The 24,647-nt window shown below is 40.5% G+C and overlaps 2 protein-coding genes across 4 annotated transcripts; one reads left to right on the plus strand and one right to left on the minus strand.

Annotated features, from left to right (window-relative positions):
• Window positions 1-1,216: 1,216 nt before the first annotated feature.
• On the minus strand, window positions 1,217-6,835 carry bloc1s6 (biogenesis of lysosomal organelles complex-1, subunit 6, pallidin). Of its 3 annotated transcripts, XM_078277735.1 has the most exons (7): window positions 6,731-6,835; window positions 6,432-6,532; window positions 5,270-5,429; window positions 2,934-3,021; window positions 2,749-2,835; window positions 2,486-2,614; window positions 1,217-2,334 (listed from the first exon to the last, which is right to left on the minus strand). In XM_078277735.1, the coding sequence occupies exons 2-6, from the start codon at window positions 6,493-6,495 to the stop codon at window positions 2,495-2,497; spliced, it is 519 nt and encodes a 172-aa protein (XP_078133861.1). In that variant the 5' UTR covers window positions 6,496-6,532; window positions 6,731-6,835; the 3' UTR covers window positions 1,217-2,334; window positions 2,486-2,494. The 3 variants fall into 3 exon arrangements, with proteins under 3 accessions (XP_078133861.1, XP_078133785.1, XP_078133944.1); XM_078277659.1 differs by having other exon boundaries at window positions 1,217-2,614; XM_078277818.1 differs by having other exon boundaries at window positions 1,217-2,614; window positions 6,711-6,828.
• Window positions 6,836-6,899: 64 nt separating this feature from the next.
• On the plus strand, window positions 6,900-20,734 carry slc30a4 (solute carrier family 30 member 4). Its single transcript, XM_078277528.1, has 8 exons — window positions 6,900-7,013; window positions 8,176-8,693; window positions 9,509-9,655; window positions 11,222-11,375; window positions 11,721-11,955; window positions 14,532-14,637; window positions 14,741-14,875; window positions 19,502-20,734. The coding sequence occupies exons 2-8, from the start codon at window positions 8,294-8,296 to the stop codon at window positions 19,654-19,656; spliced, it is 1,332 nt and encodes a 443-aa protein (XP_078133654.1). The 5' UTR covers window positions 6,900-7,013; window positions 8,176-8,293; the 3' UTR covers window positions 19,657-20,734.
• The last annotated feature ends 3,913 nt before the right edge of the window (window positions 20,735-24,647 follow it).

Raw genomic sequence — 24,647 nt, forward strand, 5'->3', positions numbered from 1 at the left:
GACTGAATAATAATACACCTGCAAGATTTCTCTTTTTGTTTGCCCCTGCCTCTTTTTATTACAGACCCAAGCAAAATATTTTTTTGGTCTTCACATTACAGTGACCCCGTTTTAGAAAAACAGCAACCAGTGTTGCAAAATGCATTCATATACGGAGCCACTGTATTTAGGCACACAAAGAATAAAACAAAAAAAAAATCTAAACCCAAAGTCAAGGTACTGAAAACTATATTCAAAGTGTGGTTTCCACTGCACCGCCTCACATTCATCAGCATGGAATCAGGTTGCCCTCCTCCCTGAGTCTGGACCCCTCCATGGCCACACTGTGGTGCAGTTTCCGCTCCAAGAAGGACTGGGCGGGGGTGGACCAGGCCATGTTGGTTTTGACTGAGTTTCCTGCTGTAGTAGTAAGTATAAATTTAGAGTTTTATGTGAATAGGAGGGGGTGAGCTAGACGGTTGTGTTGGGATAGAGAGGAATGTAACCTACTTTTCTGTCAACAAATGCCTGTTTGCATGGACAAAAACATCTAGTGTTTACCAATTCAGTGACAATTAAGGGTTTGTGGGGGAAAGTTGAAGCTGAATTGGGAACTAGGGCAAGAGTCAGTAAACCAAGCTCGGTCCTGGTGCTCTTATCTACCAGCTTGTTAATTACAGTCAACTACATTGACCTGGCATCCAAGGTGATCAGGTAATCTGGCCATGATTAGATAGGCCTACTACATGTAAGAAAAAAACAGCAGAGGATGATGTTTGTGAAGTAATGTTACTAGTTTACACCCTAAATGTGGGTGTGTGATGCATGGAAGACAGAGACTTTTCATGAATAATAAAAAAAAAAAAAAGATTACACAGGATGAACTAACATCAGATTTCCCTCTCTGGCTGAAGGTGTGCTAATCAGTAACATCCACCGGTGCAGCACATTTGCCCATCAAAGGTCAAGATCTGTCGAAATTCATTCTGATCTCTGCTGACACCTGGTGGACTGAGATGCTTAATGCAGTCTATACAGTCAATCATTGTGCATGTGGGACTGAAAAAAGGAAGTTTACACCATGTTGCGAGCACACACACGTTTGTTTCACTATCTTTGTGGGGACCCGTCACTGACATAATGGGCCCCACAAGGCTATGCAGACCCCACAAGTATACTACTTGTGGGGTCTGCACAGTATTCCCCGGTTTTACACACACACACACACACACACACACACATTTGTGTTGCTTTTATTACTAATTGTACAAACAGGCGTAAGTAGTGCATAGAAGCCTCTTGAAAGGTCTGTTAAACAAATTTACAGATGTTGTGTTTGGCGGGGGCAAAGTTTGGTACATATTAACATCCATTATCATATCATCTGAACCCCAGAAATACTGTCAGTTATGTTTAGTGCAGACCTATTTCAACAACATACCTGTTTTATAACATTCAACACTAACAGGGCATGAGGCCCAGGAACAACATATATTAACACTTTATCTTTAACAAAAGACAGCATACACATTGATTCTCCTGGTGGGAAGTACCAGCATTTGATGATTTAGTCCATGTCTTTGGTTTGTGGTGAACTTGGCAATGTCCGACATAAAGGACATACCAGACCTTTTGAACGTTTTAGCCCATTTACTAACAATCACATATACTGTCTATTACAAATGAACCATTTCCCAAAGCATAGTACAGTCTCGTAGTTTTTGAATGAATTTTTCCCAATCCATTTCTTTCAATAAAGACGGTTTCACACTTTCAAATTAAACAATTCTCATTTCCTACTGCAGTGTAGGTATAAAGATGGGTGAGTGTCATCATACAAGTGAGGGGACAACGGGAGTCAAGTTACCAGATAACAATTCATGTCTCTGAAGTCAAACATGATATTACAGTCTTTTCTATAATACTGTACTACTACAATACTACAAACCAAATGTTTAAAGCCAATCTCAGTCCTAGTATAACAACTTAATACCATTTCTAAGCATAAATTGTCCCCCAGAATAAAAAAAAAAGTATTTTAGTAGGTGGTAAACAGATGGACTCAAGTTGATTTCTAACACCACAATTCCAATTAAAATGGTCTGTACTTTAAAAACCCACTGAGACAAGAAACCTGCTTGATATCGGCAATAAAGCATTGTAAAAACCATGTCTACTACATAATATTCAGCGTGATAAATTACGTGTATTAGGCACGTTTTAAGTAGATTTTAATACAATACCAATATGAATGGCTGCCTGGATCTGGTTGGAAATCTTAGCTGTATCTCATCTCTCCTTCCTCTGCCCTCACTTTGATTCTCTCCTGTATTTAAAAAAAAAAAAAAAAAAGGCCTAAAAAAGACCAAGAAATAATCTTTATTAAAAAAAAATCTAAAATATTTGCACTTTGGAAAATGGTCAGCAGTAATTTTAACGTATAGCTGATATGTAATAAACAGGCTAAAGCACCTGTATGATCCATTAATATAGCAGACAGACATACTTTGGGATCCTACGTTCTTTTCGCAGGTTTGGCAATAAGCTGCCTTTCTCTCTCAAGCTCCTTCTCACGTTGCTGCTCCTTCTCCAGCGCCTCCTTCTGCTTCTGTTGCTGCAGCTTTAATGCTCTTTTCTGAGAGAAAAACAGCAGTCAACATTTGTTCAGTGTTGTGTTACTGGCATCCATCCACCAAATTTAGCTACTTATCTTTGACTATACTATGTCAGCAAAACACTCATGTTAAATCTGACTGAGACGAGAGATACCTTCAGTTTAGTTGTTTTTTCGTGAAGCATAATCATCTCTTTCCTAATGTTCACCAGTTTATTATGGTAAACCTTCGCCTCTGTAAACTGAAGACAACAAACTGGATTAGAAACCATTCCTGCTGGCTGGTGTAGAGAGTAACAAACAAGAGGACAAATGAGAGTATAATTCAGTCCAAACATACCAGTGAATTGAGGTCCAGTAAGGCATTGCATTCCCTGAACTTGGTGACTTCTTGGTCCAGTGTGTCTAACAATATCAGCTGATTTTGTCTGTTTGAGACAAAATGTAAGAGGAAGAAATCAAGCACACTTTTCCCTAAATCAATGGGTATCCAAATATAAATATTCTAATCATTGAGACAATGACAGGACGTTTCAGGGTAAAAATATGATTCTCTGCCACGATTTTTTTCTCACGAAGTGTAATGTTTATTGCACACTTGAACCATGACAAAACAAGTTGGCAGTAACAAACCTAGATTTCTTTTTGGCACCTATAGCACATTTTTGTTGTCACATTATGTTTTTTAAAACTCACAGATGAAAGTAGTAGCGTTTGTGATGCAGTCGGCTCGTAAAATTAAATTAATTTATCAAAGTCATTTAAAAAAAAAAAAAGAAAAAAAAAGATATATATATACACACACACACACACACACACACACATACATACATACACACAGTGGGGAGAACAAGTATTTGATACACTGCCGATTTTGCAGGTTTTCCTACTTACGAAGTATGTAGAGGTCTGTAATTTTTATCATACACGTACACTTCAACTGTGAGAGACGGAATCTAAAACAAAAATCCAGAAAATCACATTGTATGATTTTTAAATAATTAATTTGCATTTTATTGCATGACATAAGTATTTGATCACCTACCAACCAGTACAAATTCCGGCTCTCACAGACCTGTTAGTTTTTCTTTAAGAAGCCCTCCTGTTCTCCACTCATTACCTGTATTAACTGCACCTGTTTGAACTTGTTACCTGTATAAAAGACACCTGTCCACACACTCAAACAAACAGACTCCAACCTCTCCACAATTGCCAAGACCAGAGAGCTGTGTAAGGACATCAGGGATAAAATTGTAGACCTGCACCTGCTGGGATGGGCTACAGGACAATAGGCAAGCAGCTTGGTGAGAAGGCAACAACTGTTGGTGCAATTATTAGTAAATGGAAGAAGTTCAAGATGACGGTCAATCTCCCTCGGTCTGGGGCTCCATGCAAGATCTCACCTCGTGGGGCATCAATGATCATGAGGAAGGTGAGGGATCAGCCCAGAACTAGTCTCAAAGAAAACCATTAGTAACACACTACGCCGTCATGGATTAAAATCCTGCAGCGCACGCAAGGTCCCCCTGCTCAAGCCAGCGCATGTCCAGGCCCGTCTGAAGTTTGCCAATGACCATCTGGATGATCCAGAGGAGGAATGGGAGAAGGTCATGTGGTCTGATGAGACAAAAATAGAGCTTTTTGGTCTAAACTCCACTCGCCGTGTTTGGAGGAGGAAGAAGAAGGATGAGTACAACCCCAAGAACACCATCCCAACCGTGAAGCATGGTGGTGGAAATCTGGTATCGCGAGATCTTGGCCAACAACCTCCTTCCCTCAGTAAGAGCATGATGAAGATGGGTCGTGGCTGGGTCTTCCAGCATGACAACGACCCAAAACACACAGCCAGGGCAACTAAGGAGTGGCTCTGTAAGAAGCATCTCAAGGTCCTGGAGTGGCCTAGCCAGTCTCCAGATCTGAACCCAATAGAAAATCTTTGGAGGGACGGGGAAAGTCCGTATTGCCCAGCGACAGCCCCGAAACCTGAAGGATCTGGAGAAGGTCTGTATGGAGGAGTGGGCCAAAATCCCTGCTGCAGTGTGTGCAAACCTGGTCAACTACAGGAAACGTATGATCTCTGTAATTGCAAACAAAGGTTTCTGTACCAAATATTAAGTTCTGCTTTTCTGATGTATCAAATACTTATGTCATGCAATAAAATGCAAATTAATTACTTAAAAATCATACAATGTGATTTTCTGGATTTTTGTTTTAGATTCCGTCACTCACAGTTGAAGAGTATCTATGATAAAAATTACAGACTTCTACATGCTTTGTAAGTGGGAAAACCTGCAAAATCGGCAGTGTATCAAATACTTGTTCTCCCCCATATATATCATTTTTTTTCCTTTTTTAATAAAAAAATAAAAATCGAAGTTATTTAAAAATCAAATCGTGAACAGGGTGAATCGAGATCGCATTTTTATAACGATTAATCGTGTAGGCCTATTTAGAAGTGTCCCACATAATTGAACATGTTTGTGAAAAACAGTTAGGTTGTTTTACATGACTTAACTCATGAGTGAACGCCAGCATGTTGGTAGTGATACTTTCCCAGAGTGGATGAGTGCTTATTAACAATTTGTGGTGACATAATACTGGTTTAAGGAGTATTATAAAGTATTGCAGCACCTCAAGTGTTGTGTGTCATGAAACACTAAGCCAGGTAATACTCACGTGAGCTCTTGGAGGGCCCGTTTAGAGTTCTGTAGATCTGGTAGGTAGTGAGAGAGTAATCCCTCTGTGAGTTTGTCCACAGCTTTCTTATCCACAAACATGTTCTCTGCAGGGGCTAAGCTCTCCAGATGCAGTGGTTCCTGCTGTTGCAACTGGAGATCTGTCAAATATTTAAGAAAATTTTTTAAATATTTAGTATTGTGTCACACAAGTCTCTTCAATCTTCAAGATTTTCTCGACTTGGGCTTGGAAAATTAAATTTTTTACAGTTACAAACTAGGGATATGAAGTTTGAAACATGAGGGTCTAATGCTGCTTTCATGTCATATAGGAGAGATGGTGAAGATGAGAAAGATTGGCATGTTTATGACTTGTGAGTGTTCATGTGATTTAGACAACTCAAGATATGATTGCAGAGTTGGTTGAATTAGGGTTAAAAAACAAAACAGCAATGACAATACAACACTATATTAAATTTAGGTTTCATTACCTTGAAAAACACTTTGGCTAATGTGAGGAATCCAGAATCCATTCACTTCTTTATTACCAAGTGCCAAGTCGAATATATCAGAGCTTTCAGAGTATTTCATTCACACAGGAGTTTACAAAAATAGCAAAAACAGACTTTACCAAAAGGTTATTTCATATAGACTATTTATTGAATTAAGAGAAAACATGTTATATATCGTGATAAGATATGATCGTTATCAAGATATGCAATGACCTCTATTGGGATAGAAGATTATTTTGGCCTTGAACCTCTGCTGCTGCTTTGATTTTGAAAATGTGTCAGTTAGATTTGAATGCCCAGCCAATCTACTCCCAACAAAAGGTTAAACAGATACATAAAACAAACTGCATGCTTCACCTTTAACTACTAAACATTGTTTTGATGCTCAATGTTCCTTCTTTCAACCCCCACATAAGTTAATAAGGACGCATGAGCTCATTCATCTTCATCTTCAGCTTATCTCTATACTGAAGTTCATACAGTCTGGTCATCGCAGGCCAGACAGGTGAAGACAGCAGAGAGCGAGCAAGCGAGCAAGCAAGCAAGCAAGCACGCACGCACGCACGCGCGCGCGCGCACGCACACACACACACACACACACACACACACACACACACACACACACACACACACACACACACACACACACACCTTCACTGTGTGGAGGTTCACTATGGGTCGAAGGTCCTTCATCTTCCATCTCCTCTACCTCCATATGCAACGACTCTGTTGACCCAGACTGCTTTTATAACCTGAAAAACGGCGATACGAAATCAGACAGATTTGTTCAGATGGAAATTATCAGTTGAACGTTAGCTTAGCACCACATCGAGCATCTCCGTTGAGGAAGTATTTTAACTAGCTAACTGAGCTGCTTCATAACGTTACAGCGTGACACATTAGCAACCAGACAATCTGTAAATATCTCACCTCAGTCAACACCGTCTTACCTTGTGACTGTCAATTTAACAGTAACTGTAGGTGTGATAAGTTGAGTTATTTCAACCAAAAGCAGGAGAGACAACGTCAAAGATTTTTGGATTGTTGTTGAAAAAAAAAGGTCACGTGTCTTCCACGTCATCACGTGACTGCGGGAGAAACCAAACTTGCTAGTGTTGCTTCTTGATGCGGAGGTAACAGTGTTCCGACTTTGATGTTTACACCACTATTACCATGACAGCTTTTAATTCAACGACGAACTAAGTCAGTACATTCGTAAAGTACATCTATTAGGTAAGTCCCGGTCACATTTCTTTCCAAGTACCACACTGTAAGGGTTGTCTGTGTCGCAAATTGACACGAAAAGGTAGCTTACATTTACTAGCTAGCTTGTTACTGTTTAGCCCAGGATGTTTTTAAGAGGACTTTATCAGTTTATTATCAGCTCATGTGGGGAATATGAGAGACTCAAGGACGTATCTTTATAGTCACCAACTTGCCATGAATATGTCTGTTGGGATATTGAGTTGTTGAAACTGCTGAACTGTAACGTTAACGTAGAGGGCCGTCCACACCAACATCGATAACTATAGCCTAGATAGTTTTAAAAATCGTTCTAAGTGGATAGTGGAGTCGACTGTGGCGAACGATATCGTTGGGATCACCTTCACCTTTAATGAACGATAGAAACACTGACAGCCAATCACAATCCATCTAAATTGACACTATGGCACAGCAGATGACACTGCGGAGAGACGTGTAACGTTATTTGTTACACACAGGTGGGTCAGTGGCGTGGCGTGACCTTAACCATATATTTTTTCATAAAATGTACCCGATATTTGGATATACAGATATTCCTGTAATCTTACCTTGCAACGTCTGCTGAATTAGTGTATTATTATCATCTATATCTATGTGTGTGTGTGTCACGCACTGTTGACATCACTGTTTCCAGAACGTTGGGTAACACTTTACTTGAAGGTATCTACATAAGAGTGACATGACCAAAGGCGTAGCACAACATTCTGGGCCGTGTAGAAAGGCATTTTCTACGCTTCCACAGCTATTCATTCTAGCATCTTTTTGGGCCCTCCTCACATGAGGGCCCTGGGTACTCAGTCCCCTTTCCCTCCCCCAGGCCGACGCCCCTGGACATGACACTGTCATGAACACATGAACCCTAACCGTAACTCTAACCCTAACCCTAACTTGTCATGACAAAAACTGAATGACACTTCATGACAGAAGCGTTATGTCATAAACGTTTATGACTTGTTTATGACACGTTCATGACAGTGTCATGTCACTCTTATGTAGCTACCTTCAAGTAAAGTGTAACTGAACGTTGTTGTTCAACTGTGTGGATGCTCACATCGTTATAGTTATCGTTCTTGGTGTGGACGGCCCTTTACGGTCTCTCTGGTGTCCCTTTCATTTGGTTGTCTTCTCTCAGGTGCTTACATGGAGTAGAAATGCAAGATTTCAACCTACAAAGATGTGAATGATTACCTAGGAGGACAGTTACCTACAGGCAGTCACAGAGCCCACCCAGATATACCTAGTCGTTAAAGATGTCAGGTGGGAACCTGTTGAGCAAGGTGCGGTCGGCCTTTAGGAGAGAGCGGAGCGACTGGGACCTGAGCGACACGGCGCCCTTTGACTTCTCCGACGAGCTGGTGGACGATGACGCACCCAAATTCAACAAGCTGAAGGTTGTGGTCTCCGGAGAGATGTCCGACTACTCTGCCGGAGCTCCGTCCAACGGGATGGCGGTGAACACGCTGGTGATGGCAGATGATGATGACTCCCTGCTGGACTCATCTTCCAGCCTGGGCAGCCCGGCTGGGTTAAACATGGACCCCTGTGACAGCTGCACCAAGAAGAGGGAGAGGATCAAACACAAGAGAGTGATGAAAAGGCTCATAATTGCAGCTTTGCTCTATTTCCTTTTCATGACAGGTGAAATCATAGGTAAGCATGTGCAGAATGAACCTACATCATTATTTATTTATTAGTCAGTGACTTGTCACCACAGGAAACTTAATGACCAACTTGTCACAGAGAGGTGGAGGACAAACTGGTTAACCCCTGTAAGGCTTTGAAGATGTGTTTGCCTGAACAAGGCTGGGAACACAGGAAATTCTCTATATTTGATAATCATCTATTGTTTATCGTCTAATGTATTGTTACTTTTTCAATGCATTTAGCACCACAAATCACATTCTATTCACCCCCATTGTATTGTGGTGGAGCGAGGAATCTTAAGAGACAGATATCTCTAAACCTGGGCGTACCAACCAAAGTATTTGCATACCTTAATATCTCGAAAGAAAAGCGATCATATTTTTTATTGTAATTTGGCCGAATTGAGCCCAGGATTTTAACATACAATCCAATAATCACCAAGTGTGACCAAGTTGCATACTGACCATTTTAAAAACTATTAGGTTTATATGGCCTTTTTATTATGTTTTTGCTGATAGTGTGTGACGGTTCACCACCTTTTGGTTATTAGATTTCATTCTCTCTGGGGCAAATCATATACAATTGTATGCCACAAAATTCAATTATCTATCAAGTAAAAAAAATCCCAAAAAATGTACCTGTGGCTCCAAAGAGCATCTGTCACAGCATACCTAGAAATCTACTTTGCTGTCGATGTATATCTGCATGGAGCCAACACCCATCTAAACTTGTGTGTTGTATCTCACAATCTGTGCATGCACAAATAGCTTAGATAGATCTCAGCGGATGCCATTGTAATTGTCTTTCCTTTTTACTTTCAGGTGGTTACTTGTCAAACAGCTTAGCCATTATGACTGATGCTGTGCACATGCTAACAGATGTGGTGGGCATTTTGTTTTCTCTGCTGGCTCTCTGGCTCTCCACCAAACCTCCCACAAGAAGATTCACTTTCGGACTGCACCGCCTTGGTAAGTCTCTGATCTCAGAAGCCTTACCACATCCTCTTACCATTTCCCCTTTCTCTCCGCTCCTTCTGTGTGAGACAAACAGATTTAGGTGGTTTTGTTGCAGATGAATCATGTTCAAAAAAGAAAGGGTGTGTTCAGCAGTGCTAAAGGAAGATCAGATTCCAGATATGATACTTTGAGATTCAATTAGAAGTATATAACTGGAACAGACACAGTCATTAATAGAACAGAATAACAGACAATAAACAAGGTACGGGTTCAATTAAAGCAGTTACTGCCAGGTACTGTAGAGGACATTTATTGAATAGTCTTGAAGATACAGAGAGCTACATGTGTTTTCATTTTTAGATGACATTGCAGATTGTTCCATGAGGCTGCTGCACTAACAGTAAAAGCAGTCATTGCTAGATCACGCTGTTCCTGAAGCATTGACCAGTGACTGCAGTGGGTTAAGAACGTGCCAGAGTAGCAAATATAAGGTTAACTATGGCAACTGTCCAACCAGGGCTTTCAAAATAGCTAAATACCTGCGACCAACTAACTTTGTCATATAAAATGCAGTGGTGAGTGAGTCTTCTAATGATCACCTTTCATGATCTTAAGGACAGCGTGGTGAATGGAATCTAGGGGCCTCAGAGTGGAGGCAACACCTCAAACACAGGAAGTGAAAGAGAAACGGCTTCACAATCCTCTTTCTCCACGTCAGAGGGAAAGCTGGCTCTGTTGTAGTTGTAGTTTCCCATTAGGGTTTTCTATGTCATACTGTATTTAAACGTAATGATGCCAGATGCTAAGATATTGGTATTCCAGTACCCAGTCTCAATATTAAACCCAGTCAGAGTTAAGAAATGCTTTGTAAATTACTGTAATCTATATTTCTGGATCTGGAGAATATCATGAATAGTTTTTTTTATTTTCATAATGGACTAAAGTGGGATTAAAAAGTGAATCTTTCAATGTTTTTAAAGCTGAGAGTTGAATTTGACAGTCCCACATGAAAGGATACAATCCTTTCATGTGGGACCTGTAGGAGCCAGTAATGCAAAATAGATTTGATCAGAAACAGCATGTAGCATAGAGACTGAGATGCATCGCTATATTGCTTAAAGCTAAACATGGATCATGATAAATATTACATGTTAACAGATTGGATAATTAAAATTGTTAAATCTGCCACACACAACATATTGGGCATTTTGGTATTGTTTCCTACACCAGTAGATATTTGTAAGCAGTTTTTGCCCCATACTGTTAAGCTACCCAGTATTGTTCATCCCTAGTTATTAAGGCACATTATAAATCAGGTTTTTCTCACGGCTGTTCGTAGGGCTGGGCAATATATCGATATATCGATATATGAGGCTAGATATCGTCTTAAATTTTGGATATCGTAATATCCTGATATGACACAAGTGTTGTCGTCTCCTGGTTTTAAAGGCTACATTACAGTAGAGTGATGTACTTTTCTGAACACACCAGACTGTTCTAGCTGTTCCATTACTGTTACTTTGTTTATTGTTAGGAATATGCTCTGAATATACAACTGATTGTGATTTCCTGACATAGAGGTGGTATCGGCAGTCCTCAGTGTGGTGCTCATCTACATTCTGACAGCCATACTGCTCTATGAGGCGGTTCAGAGGACGGTACACCAAGAATTCGACATAGACGGAGATGTCATGCTCATCACTGCAGCTGTGGGGGTGGCTGTCAACCTCATGTAAGTAACTATGTATGTATGTCATATGTAAATGTCTGTTTAGAGAAAACTGTGAGGCTTTTACAAAGCAAAAACTGAAGTCCAGCTGCGTAACACTGCTGAATGCATCCCTGTGACTGTGAGTGTCAGCAAAAACAGTTCAGTCCAAAGTACTGCCTAAAAATGCACTTCATAGCTTCAAGTTGCCGGTCCTCAGTGTGTAATGTTTGACCATAGTCAGTAGGTAAATAAATAAAGACTCGCTGACTGCAGTTTCTAAGTCAGTCAAGCCATGATTGGGTAAAATGTATGTAACGTCAATGCCTAAAATAAATCCCTCTTTCTTTGTTTTCTTGTGTCTTACAGAATGGGTTTCTTGTTAAACCAAGATGGTCACCTCCACTCTCACGGCCATGGTCACTCTCACGGCCATGGTCACTCTCACGGCTCTGCAGCTGCCTCAAGTTTACAGTCAGCTGGGTCAGGTCAGCAGCAGAGGCAGCACGGCAGCCTGGCTGTAAGAGCTGCCTTCATCCACGCTTTGGGAGACCTCGTCCAGAGTGTCGGGGTGCTCATAGCCGCCTACATTGTCCGCTTCAAGGTACCCTGCCTTATTAAAGAATGGTTTGCCATGAATGTTAACAATTACCACAGTTTACTTCAAGATTAACTGTATTGTCCCACATTGTGGGAAATTTGTCTTGGGCACTTAACCCATGCTGCAGCCATAGTAAAAACATATAAACACAAAAGGCATGTACAAACAACAGATACTCTACAACAGACCGTACTATGGTCCTGATGGTGTACAGAAAACCCAACATGGTGTCATGCAACTTGTAATGTTACTGTGCAGAATCATTGTTCAAAAGCCTTTCAAATCTCTTTCATCTGATATAGCTTAACATTTTCTTCGGTAGCTAGATTTTCTTTCTATGAATATAGACAGTGGCGTAACGAGCCAACACCGGGCCCCTAAGATTATCAAGGCGGGCCCCCCTACTACAGCACGTGATGACGGCGCAATGTCCACAAGTAGGCTCCCATCAATAGGACAGGATAGGATCATAGAGACACAGCATATAAGAGATGAGATGACTGACAAAATCAGGAGTAGCCTACGCGCACCACAACAATAACAAAACACTGGTGAATGCGCACCATAACACATGAAAAAACACACAAGGGCAGTCCCTCCAGGATTTCGTGGCCTTTTTTTTAGATTGTTGCAGCCCAAAATGCCGGATTTTGCAATAAAAGTTGCGATGTCTTTTGTATGTTTGTTGCAATGAAGTTGCAGAAGACAGTGAAAGTTGCAAAAAAGGTTTTTTGTATAGTTCTTTAGGAAACTTAATAAAATGAATTACTCTGGGCTGAGATTTCCTAGGAACTTTACCAAAAAGGCTCAGGATGCTGCAGATGTTGGTATAATATGAAAACGGCTGGTGGATTTAAGACAAAAAGTAATAATTTATTGAATGAATCAAATAAAAAACGAGTGTAGCTGTCCTCAATTTAGGTCAACCTGTACGTCTCATCTCCGGTTTTTCCTGCATCCTGTGTGTGTGTGTGTGTGTGTGTGTGTGTGTGTGTGTGTGTGTGTGTGTGTGTTTGTGTGTGTGTGTGTGTGTGTGTGTGTGTGTGTGTGTGTGTGTGTGTGTGTGTGTGTGTGTGTGTGTGTGTGTGTGTGTGTGTGTGTGTGTGTGTGTGTGTTCCAAAAACCGGGGAATACTGTGCAGACCCCACAAGTAGTACTACTTGTGGGGTCTGCACAGCCTTGTGGGGCCCATTATGTCAGTGACGGGTCCCCACAAAGATAGTGAAACAAACGTGTGTGTGCGCGCAACATGGTGTAAACTTCCTTTTTTCAGTCCCACATGCACAATGATTGACTGTATAGACTGCATTAAGCATCTCAGTCCACCAGCCCCGCCCGCTGCAGAGATCAGACAGGATGTAAACAGCAGCAGCTTTCAGTGACTTTAGAGTGAAAAAACGTTACCGCGTACATTGATGTTAAAATGTTTACAGGTTGGCAGGACGGTCTGAAATGTTCTGCACGGTCTTTCGTTGTACGTTGTGTTGGTAAATGTGAGATGTTCGAGTCACACACGTGACGAGAACGGTCTCTGAAACAAGGAAATGAATTTGACCCGTTCTCACTCTCGCTTGGTCAGTGGCCAAAAGCGATAGGGGGCCCCGGCTGTCAATCAATATCTTCCAGTCACGCGGGCCCCTGATTGGTCCGGGCCCGTAAGCACCGCTTACCCTGCGTCTGAATATAGAGGATTATTTGCAGCTGAATCGTGCATAACATAGTAATGTTGTTGTGCGTACAAAAATAATAATTTTACTTCATAAAACTGTAAGCATGGTGGCCCAATGGTTAGCACTGTGGCCTCACACCAAGAAGGTTCTGGTCTTGAATCCAGGTTGTTCCGGGCCTTTCTGTGGGGAGTTTGTATGTTCTCCCCATGTTTGCGTGGGTTTCCTCCGGGTGCTCCGGTTTCCCCCACCATAAAAAAACAAAAACAAAACATGTACTAGGTTCTCCTTGATTAAGGCACTGGCTCAGACCTGGAGTTGGTCCCCAGGTGCTGTAAATGGCTGCCCACTGCTCCCTTGAGGGATGGGTTAAATGCAGAGAATGAATTTCGCTACATGTATGTGTATGTGACCATAAAGTACCTTTACCTTTACCTTACTGGTAATTTAGATAGTGGTTGAAAATGTTGTTGTACAGAGATGATCCCAGAGCACAGTGTGAACCATTTAGTTGTATATGCATGCTCAGTAACAGGGTAAATGCAAGTGTTAGTTGAGCTGACTGTTATGTGTCTAACTCTTGAAGCTCTGCAGTGATTTACCTTTGTCAAACACTAACTTTTTTTTAAAACCATTTGCATTACATTTAATCTCAAACAAAAATACAGACATTTCTTTCCACAAATGCAGTATGTAAACTTGACCAACAATACCTTATTGAACTCATGGAATTATACCATGCAGACATTCATTTTCCGGTGATGTATTTCTGTGTAATTGTTGACTTCTAATTGATGGTCCCTAGTTTTAAATAAAGGGATGGCTGAGCATGCAATAAGCGTCACAACAAATCCATGCATTCATTTGAAACTTTGACTTTAATGGATCTGATGTTACCCTCTGACTTCACAGCCAGAGTTTAAGTTGGCAGACCCCATCTGTACCTACATCTTCTCTGTTCTGGTTCTCTTCACCACATTCCGCATCATACGAGACACAATAGTCATCGTGCTGGAGGGTAAGTCTTTAGCCTTAATCCCAGAGTCCTGTCAGATTATGTTGTTGAGTATTCAGAGTGGTGTAGTTGCATTGTGGTGTTGATTTTTATCCTGCTGTGCCAGGTGTTCCCAGGCATCTGGACACCCGGAGAATCAAAGAGGACCTTCTGAAGCTGGAGGACGTCCAATCAGTGGATGAGCTGAATGTCTGGGCGCTGACAGCTGACAAGACTGCAGCGCTAGTGCACCTGCAGCTCAGTGAGTAGCTACATAACATCAGTACACCCAATACGGGAAAGAGGGATTTAAAACAATATGTTTCTAAATACAGTACTATTATGTGAATTATAGTCAACTGTGGAATTTATTATTCAGACACGATAGTAATAGTTGCCCATATTTACATTTACTTTAAAAACAGATGTTCAATATTTACTGATTTATTAGGACTTGTTTATTAACCATCTACATGATAAAGTTCTTATTGTAGGTTTTTAAGTAACATTAAGGTTTAAGTAGACATGTATATAAAGAGGCATCAGCACATATTCAGCACTTGTGATGTTTTATACAGATTGTTCTAGTGTTTCAGCCCTAATTTGGAAATGATAAAACTGAGTTTTCTTGTTCTATTTTTTGTCCTATCCTATAATTAACTAGAAAATTCCGGAAGAAATTTTGACAGTGTGCCTACTACTTGGTGCATATCCAAATAACACTAGCTAAGTATTAATAGCAGTAGCTGTATTGATGTACATAGGTCACACTGTCACTGAGAGAGACAGAATACAATTGTTTAACAATAGCAATAGGGAATGGATGGATGGGCTTACAAGACACCACAAATGCATACAGGTCAAGACCAGAGTACAGCGTAGTACCACTTACAGAAAGGTTAAAGTACTGATTATTTACATGGAGTCTGGTGGGTTTAGGATGCTTAAAGTACTGATTATTTACAGAGATAGACCATTTTTAAAACCCATTTAAGACCTTTCTGTTTACCAGAAACAGCTATGAAGTAGCTGGCGCTAAACCCACCAGACTCCATTTAAAAAATCAGTACTTTTAGCGTGTATAGAGCCAACATACATTTTCACATGTAAATCAGTAAACTATGTGTTTATTTCAACCAACACTAGAGTTGTGATGGTTGGAAAAGTGTAGAGAAGATGAAAAACAGCTTTTCATAGTTTTGTTTGGTTTCTGTCAACTTTGAATGGAGTGTGTTTTACGTTGCTAAAATGACTTTGTTTACATGGAGTCTGGTGTTTTTTTTATTTATTTAATTTTTTTAAAGACTATTTTTTGGGGCTTTTCCCTTTTTATTATGAAGTGACAGTGGATAGACATGAAAGGGGGAGAGAGATGGGACCTGTCTACCCTTTGCAGCAAAGGGTAGCAGGTCGGATTCGAACCGGCACCACTGCAAAGGACTCAGCCAACATGGGGCGAACGCCTATAGTTAATATCATTAGTTATTAACATTAACATTACATTAATATTATTAACTGATCTGAGCTACCTTTACTCTGCTGTTTGACATGTCCTGTCAAGAGAGGACAACATGGCCTACAGTAAATAGTCTTTATAATAGGAGCCTAGGAGGTGTGTGTGTAAGAAGTTGTTGCTATGGTGATTTCCACAGTGAGGGAGGGGGAGACAGTATCGTCCATGGGTCAAACATGTCCATTTAATGATAATTATACCGCTTAAGTTTGTTCTGTAAATCAAAACGGTGGGTCCAAACGGCAAAAATATTATCATCACAAGAAAGATAAAGGTCTGGGGAACGCATTGATGTGGTTTTTATGTTTATGGTGTCAAATATATGCGACACAGAGCAGGTAACAAACAGGGAACCGCCTGCGTACTTACAGATATTTAATTTCATTGTTTCTATCGGCAGTTGGTATGAACAGAGCCAAAAGTTTAGGTCCAGTGGATTCCATAGTTACATGTCTGCGACCGGCACAAGATTTCCAACATTTTGACCAACCATGATGTATGAAGAGTGAAAACTGTAGGGGAGAGAGCAATTTGTTTGGAAAACTTTCAGAGAATCATAATGCAGCTCCACCCTCTGTCCCCCCCTTCTGGTCTTCAACATTCCAGCCCCATACGAATGAGCGAGTGAGCGAGCGAGTGAGTGAGTGAGTGAGTGAGTTTTATATTTGACTGAAAAATGAATTAAATGATTCATCAAAATAGTAATCCATGAATTGTTTCAGCTTTAATAAAGTGAATTGCATAGTTACTGAAAATTGAATGCAGAAATGTAATTTAGATATATTTTAGAAATGTTTTTTCTAAATTTTTCTGACATTTGCCATGTCAACACGTGTTATAAATACCTTTTGGCAGTAATTGCAGCTTGACGTGTTGTTGGATATGATTGTTAGCTTAGTGTGTCCTGATTCTGGCACGTCATTTGTTTTAGATTTTCTCAAACTCAGTCATGTAAGATAAAGAGTGTCCAGGCACATCTACCTTCAAGTCTTGCCACAGATTCTCAGTGTTGTTAATGTCAGTGTTCTGGCTTAGCTGCTTTTGGCTTGCCCACTTTGATTTAGAGGCTTTCAATGTTGTTTTGGCAGAAATATCTTTATCCCTCTGTAGCAAGGTCTGCTCTGGAATTTGCTTGAGTTTGGCTTTGATCTTTGTTTCGGGGATGCTGCCACCATTAGGTTTCACGGTAGTGATGTTGTTCGATGAATGATGTGCTGAGACTTGTTTTTGCCGAATGTAGCACGTTGCAGTATGGCTCAAGAAATGTTTTCGCCTTTCATATCTCAAGAAATTTATGTGCCAGTTCTTCACTTTGATATCCCCCCCTTTATTCTTGCACTGCTCATGTTAAAAAAGCTGTTGTATCACAAAATGTAAAGCAAATGGGGCGTAAACCTTTACTGAAGACATTTAAAAAAAATGTTGGTCTTTGGTATTTGCTTCTGAGTCTCTTTACCTGTATTGATTTATTTTACTTATTATTTTTATTTTGGTTTACTCATATTTATGTTTGGCAGGCTCCAGATTCTTCACAAGAGGGAGCAGTTTGGTCATTTTCAAAGCAGTTCTACACATGTGACCTGCATCACCTATAGGAAACAAAAGTAATAGCAGCAGCAGTTCAGACCTGCAGATGTAGACATGTCGATCTAACCTGCTGCCGTGACTTCTCTGCGGCTCTGTCTGATTGATGCTATAGATTTGAAGTCAGAGTCACAGAAAGTACAAATCCAATTGTGACTTCACGTGTGAAACAAAATGCTCCAACCTTTGATCTCATGTCTTAATCTGTCCCCCAATCCCATACTACACACAAACTGTCGCAATCACATATATTGATTTTTTTTTTTTTAAAGATTATTTTTGGGGCATTTTTTTCCCTTTATCAGATAGTGACAGTGAATAGACAGGGAAGGTGGGCAGCAAAGGGCCGCAGGTCGGACTCGAACCCCGGGCCGCTGCAAAGGACTCAGCCTACATGGGGCGCATGCTCTTAGTGGGTGAGCTAGAGGTCGCCCCAAAAAAATAAAAAGTGGGAGTGTCTGAAGAATGCGTTCACAAGGACGGATAGCCAACTTCAATAACTTCATAAACCACAAACTGTGGCGACAACCAGCGTGCCCCAGTTCTGTGCATCACTTTTAAGTGTCCCCTGGAATCAGTTGCCGTTGTGTTGTGAACTTCTTGCTGCGCTTTTTCTGAACGCTGCGCATGTGCCATCAAAATGATGTTTTCGTGTGTTGTCAAATTAGTGAAGATGTTTCTTCATGTGCTTGTGTTGTCTATATACATGTGTTTTCTTAATTTGCAGTGCGTTGAGCTCTCAGGGCTATCGTAGAATAGACCCTTACCTCAGCAGACATTAGGCCCGTTCGAGACAAGCCAGGCCTGCGCAGAATAGATCACCAGCGATGGCCGCCCAATGCATGCCGGTTAGATTTGTGTCCGACTTGATCCCGACTTGCTCTGACGTCTATGAGTACGTTTGTGAGTTTGACACGTGGGCAACGATAACCTCACGAGATCAAGGCGGCCACATTTTTTAGAGCCAGGCGCCGCAGTTGCTCTCCACCGACTGCAAGACCCAGGGCATGATGGGGAAACGCCTGGCTCTCAGCTGATCTAACAGCTCATTGGTTCAGAATTGACTCAACAATATGACGTTTTATATAAAAGTTGTATTGTTTTTGAATTGGAGAGATTTGAATTGATATTTGTCTGATTGAAAGGCTTATTGTGTAAACAGAATACATGTTGTGTGGCTGATAGTGACGTTTAGTAGTTAGAGAGACTAAATCCGTTGAAGTTTACGGATCATCTACAGTTGTTGTATATATTAACATCAGTAAACGGATCGCATGCAGAGCACTTTAACAGCTACTCTGTCATAATAAAAACGACTGGAGACTGTGTACGAGCTGATATATGGGTCTGATACAATTTTAATAAATCGGAATCGGATCTAACGGGATGCGAGTGTTTCTGTGACTTCCTGTTCAGACTAAAGTTCTGCCTGAAACGGCTGGAAACTGTCCGGCTTGACCGCGGCCTTTTTGCCACCACCCCTGGCTACTGCCGCCTGCTCCCGTCCACTTTACAGGCGAGGCGCCGCTCATCTCTAACGAGCCTATTAACAGGAAAACACAGGCGTAACTAATGGCATTAACGATTACGGCTCAGTGTCCCTGAAGGTTTCTTGTTCCAGTGAGTCAGCACCAGTGCCCTGAAACTGGCTCACCTAATCTGAATGCAGCTGGTATTAATTTGATTGATTACACCTGTGATTTGTCCTGCTGTTACATGTGGAAAAAGATCTGTTGGGACATACTGCAAGTTGTCAATACATTATATTCAAGTGCATTTTTGTGTTCACAGCGCCCTCTAGCGCCAGCAACTGGGAGGACGTCCAGGCGAAGGCTCGCCACCTGCTGCTTCACACCTACGGTCTCACCAGGTGCACAGTGCAGGTCCAGACGCACAGGCTGAGGCCGGTACGCAGTTGTTCACACTGCCAGCAGCCCAACGACTAAAGCGAGAGACTCGTGTCTACATTGACTTCCACAGTGCATTTCATGGAGCCAGACGGCAGAGAGTACAGCACACAGAGGGCCTGGATGTCGCACCACTGTCACAGCTCAGTGCCATAGCAGGTGCCAATAAACGGTATGTAAATGCAAAAAAGACTGGTGCCAAAGGACAGTCAGTGGAAAAACAGAAGATGCACATTTCTAATAAAAAGATCACTACAGCCTCCAGGGACCTTATTCTCGCAAAGCTTAGAGTCTCAGCCAAAAAGAATGAATACAAAAAACATGCTCTTAATTCACCATTAAAGCCTATTTTAACAAGTAACTTTTTTGTATTTGACTGTTTGATTTATCACAAGTTATGTTTTGTCATCAAATGTAAACATTTTTTACTAGGTGTAAGGACTGTATACTAGGAAGGCAGCAAATGAAAAAAAAAAAAACATGTTATTTGATAAATAAATACTGTAAGCTGTCCTCGCCACAGGCAAAAGTGAGGCACTTTATCATTGTGTCCTTTAGTAGACATGACATCTCATTAAACACACTTAATCATTATTTTCTTCAGCCAAAGTCTGTTGTAAGGCAGATTTTTAAAAGGACAACAACCTTAGATCTTAAAGCAGTCTGCACCGACCAACACTTAAAATACCAACACTTTTTATCGCTGACATTTTATTTCTAGCATGTCTCTTAATTAATTGTGGGGAGCACGCAACTGACAATCAAAGTGTGACTGACTTTGAACATTTTTACAGTGGTTGGACCGACTTCACTATGGTTTTAGCTTCACATTCTATACTCATCTTTTGTTTGTATCGTTAACGGACCATATGATAATGCAGTCTGGTTTGTGGAATCTTCAGTATTTCAGAGTTGCTGTGTTTTCAGGGAGGGAGGTGCGAGTTGAAATTAGCCAGTAATGGTGTTTATAGTGTTATAGTTTAAAGTATTTCTCTGTGAAGTGTTGAGAGGCTGTGGGGGTTTATGGTCAACTTTTCCCACATCTCTGACATTAGTCAAGGGAAATCAGGAACTGGATCACTATTTGTTTGTAATAAAGTATTTCATCTTTAGTGTGGCTCTTTGTATCTTGTTTTTTTGTGGACAACTTCATGTTAGGAAATTGAAACTTTTATTCTACACAATTTATCCACAGATTTTTTTTTTTTTTACAATCAAACTGAAAGTTTCTACTCAAATCTGGATAGCTATTTTCCACTGAATCAGTAACTGTTGCAGACGGTTGACCAATCTTCGGCCACATATGTGTTATTTAAAATTCCAATCAAAGGAGTACTTATTAATATCGATTTGAGACGGTTAGTGTGATGTAGCTGACTGCATACTATATAAAGTGCTGGATATGTTCCTGTCACTTTTCAACACTAGGTGGTGTACTTTTACAATAGCTGAGAATTTTGTTGTCATGACATGGCCATTTTGATAAGATAACATGCATAAATATAGTTTGCATTACATTCTATTTAACCCCTTAAATGATGCACACATGGGCTGAACTGTAGCATAAAACACAAATTTCTGTTCTTATTCTATTCATAAAGAAACTGCTTTAAAAACTAGTTTTTGCATTATTGGTTGCACAGGTTTGGTGGAGAATAAAGCCTTCCTCTGGGACAAATATGTATGTATGTGAAAAACCAGTTCATAAATATACGGCTGAAAATTGGTGAATTGGTCCTTTTTAAAATGTCAAAGCTGAGGAATGTTTGAATATATTATCTAATTATTTGTTAAATTGGTGAAAACAACAAAAAACGATCTACTATTGTATGTATTCACAACGTATTTGAAATAATGAAACAACTAATTTGAGGCTTTTCACACAAAGGTTACAAGGTTAATAATTAAAATGTAGACATATCAAGGTTTAATATTGACAACATGAGTTAAGTGGGAGCGTCTCAGTTTCCAGGCAACTCCTTTGTTTGTATTGCAGCAGAGCCAGTGCCCTGCCTTACATTAGATTACCATAAACTTCTGTAATGAGCCCTTCATCGGTCACTAGTGAACTGTGGAGGTAGGTCTGTCAATGCGAGACTACTAGTGAACAAACCATTTAAAGAAACAATATGCAGGTCAAAAAAGTTCACTTTCTAAATGTGTTTTCATAGTTAAAGCATTGAAGTATACTACTAGATAACACATGGGGAATTCCATCTCCCACTTCTCATGCACTGTTAGCACTACCTGCTTTACATGCTAGTCACATGTTCTGTGGTGTCATGATGTCTGTGACCGAGTCACGTACGCAAGTTCCAGCACCGCTGTATACTTCCTCTTCTGTCATTGTTTCCCTAAATAACCTTTCAGGCTCAATAGGTTAAGATAAGTTTTCTCTCTCTCTCTCTCTCTCTCCCAGTATATTTAACTACATGATACTAGATAGAGTGATAGATTAAAAAGTAAAAGTGCAAGAATGATTACTAATATTAAATATAAATTGAAGATAAATATATGAACACATAACCTACAGTCCAGCAAAAGGGGATTAAAAAGTAATTACAGTGCAAGAATGATTACTGTGGAAAATATAACAAATAGAGGGTAAATATATAAACAAATACAAATTGTGCTGACTGACAGTCCAGCCGCCCAACGTCAGAATGCAGGGGAGCAACAAATGCCACAGTACCTCCTGTTGACATTCTCTAAAGCTATGAAATGCGACTGGGAATCATTTTAAAGCAGATTTAAAACATATTGGAGGGGATCTAAACAGTCGCAATAAAGAGAGGAAATGTTTAAAAAAAAAAAAAAAAAGTGAAACACCCTTTCTGACATAGTCATGTATAGCTCAACGTGCACGTACAGTAAGTGACACCAAATAGGAAAAGGGTTTCCTGATAAAAGAGCAACTCCAACAGACCAGGAAACAATACCTAAACCTTCTCTCTCTCTCTCTCTCTCTCTCTCTCTCTCTCTCTCTCTCTCTTTCTCTCTCTCTCTCTTTCTCTTTCTCTCTCTCTCTCTCTCTCTCTTTCTCTCTCTCTCTCTCTCTCTCTCTCTCTCTCTCTCTCTCTTTCTCTTTCTCTCTCTCTCTCTCTCTCTCTCTCTCTCTCTCTTTCTCTTTCTCTTTCTCTCTCTCTCTCTCTCTCTCTCTTTCTCTTTCTCTCTCTCTCTCTTTCTCTTTCTCTCTCTCTCTCTTTCTCTTTCTCTTTCTCTCTCTCTCTCTTTTTCTCTCTTTCTCTCTCTCTCTCTCTCTCTCTCTCTCTCTCTCTCTCTCTCTCTCTCTCTCTCTCTCTCTCTAGTCATACCCTTTGCTTAATAATTCATTAAAGAGTTTCAGATTCAACAGTCCAATGGGCTGTGTATTCCCAATCTTGCCATAGTCGGACACTGTAGGAGGGAGGGTTTTCTGATGTTGTTGGTCTCTTCTGAGATATGAGAGCTACGATAAGAGGATTGTCTGTTATTATGAAACACAATGAATGCCCATAAAGCCATAAACTAAGCAGATGAGTGCATATGCCCATTGCTTTCATGGCAATAATTACTTTACGGCTGCCCTAGCTGTTTTCTTGTCTGCAAACAACATTCAAACAAATACTGACTGCATCTTTTAGATAAAATAAAAAATATTTTATTATTAAATTAAGTCATTATTGACCTTATTAACTCACTCTCACACAACTCTGGTTTTGTGCATGTTGGCTTCCTGGCAAGTTTCACTGCCATCCTTACAATTATTAGTTACAAACATGGGTGTCACACTGGGGGTGGAAAGGGGACTGAGTGGGGAGTGAGTACCCAGGGCTCTCATGTGAGGAGGGCCCAAAAAGATGCTAGAATGAATAGCTGTGGATGCGGGGAGGGGCCCTTAGTGAATGCCTTTCTACAGGGCCTAGAATTTTGTGCTACGCCCCTTGTTACAACTGTGCTCTTTGTGCTGAGTCAAACTGTCTGCTGTATTTAATTATGTTTTTACTGAACATAATCACAACTCGAAAGAATAGGCTGGCATTATCTTTCTTAATGTGAACAAATCCTAGGAAAAGACTAAAATCAACAATACATTAGTCAATTTTTGAATACATTCTGACTTCCCCAGTCTGTCTGAGGCACTCAGCCACAATGCCCATTTGTTCCTACGTAACACATAAATCTTTAAAGGAATAGTTCGACATTTTGGAGAATACGCTTGTTGGCTTTCTTGCTGAGAGTCAAATGAGAAGATCGTCATGTTTGCATGCTAAATAGCTATGAAGCTAGAGCCAGCAGACTGTTAGCTTAGCTTAGCATAAAGACTGAAAACAGCCCTTTTCTGTCTAAAGGTAACAGAATCCAACTACCAGCAGCTCTAAAGCTCACTAATTAACATTGTATCTTGTTTGTTTAGTCGATACAGAGAGTAAAAACAACACATTGTGGGTTGTAAAGGGGGGTATGTGTGCAGGACTAATTTTTATCCAGGTGCAATAACTTCCTTTTACACCTTAGCCTTTACATAGTATTTGTACGGATTAAACAAACAAGCTGTAACATGTTGATCAGAGAGCTTTAAAGGTGCTAACAGGCAGATTTTTTGAAAGTTTTCGATGGAACCAGGCAAGCTGTTTAAGCTAACGCTAAGCTAACTGGTTGCAGGTGCTCGTGTCAACCCTGTCATCTGACTTTCAGTACAAAAGTGATCAAATCTGTCAAACTATTCCTTGGGTCACAAAAATATATTTAAACTTGAAAAAAGGCTTAAACAGCTGGTCACTGTAGTTTTTTTCCAAATCTTGAATGAATGGTGGCTGAATTGTAGCTGCTTTGGTTTCAAGGTCCTGGTATTGTGAATGCTGGCTCACTGTCACACGTTAATACAATGGACCCATCGTTAATGCTTTCAGTAACCCCTGTGGTTTTCCTACTATACTAAATCAAAATGCCTGCCGTTAAGAAGGCTGATGGAGCTCTATGGCAAAGAGCAATATAAGCTAAATCAGGCTTTGGCGACACAGACTGTTAGTGAGATCAATTCATTGTTA

Source organism: Sander vitreus, chromosome 1 (assembly GCF_031162955.1).
Source record: "Sander vitreus isolate 19-12246 chromosome 1, sanVit1, whole genome shotgun sequence".
NCBI lineage: Eukaryota > Metazoa > Chordata > Actinopteri > Perciformes > Percidae > Sander > Sander vitreus.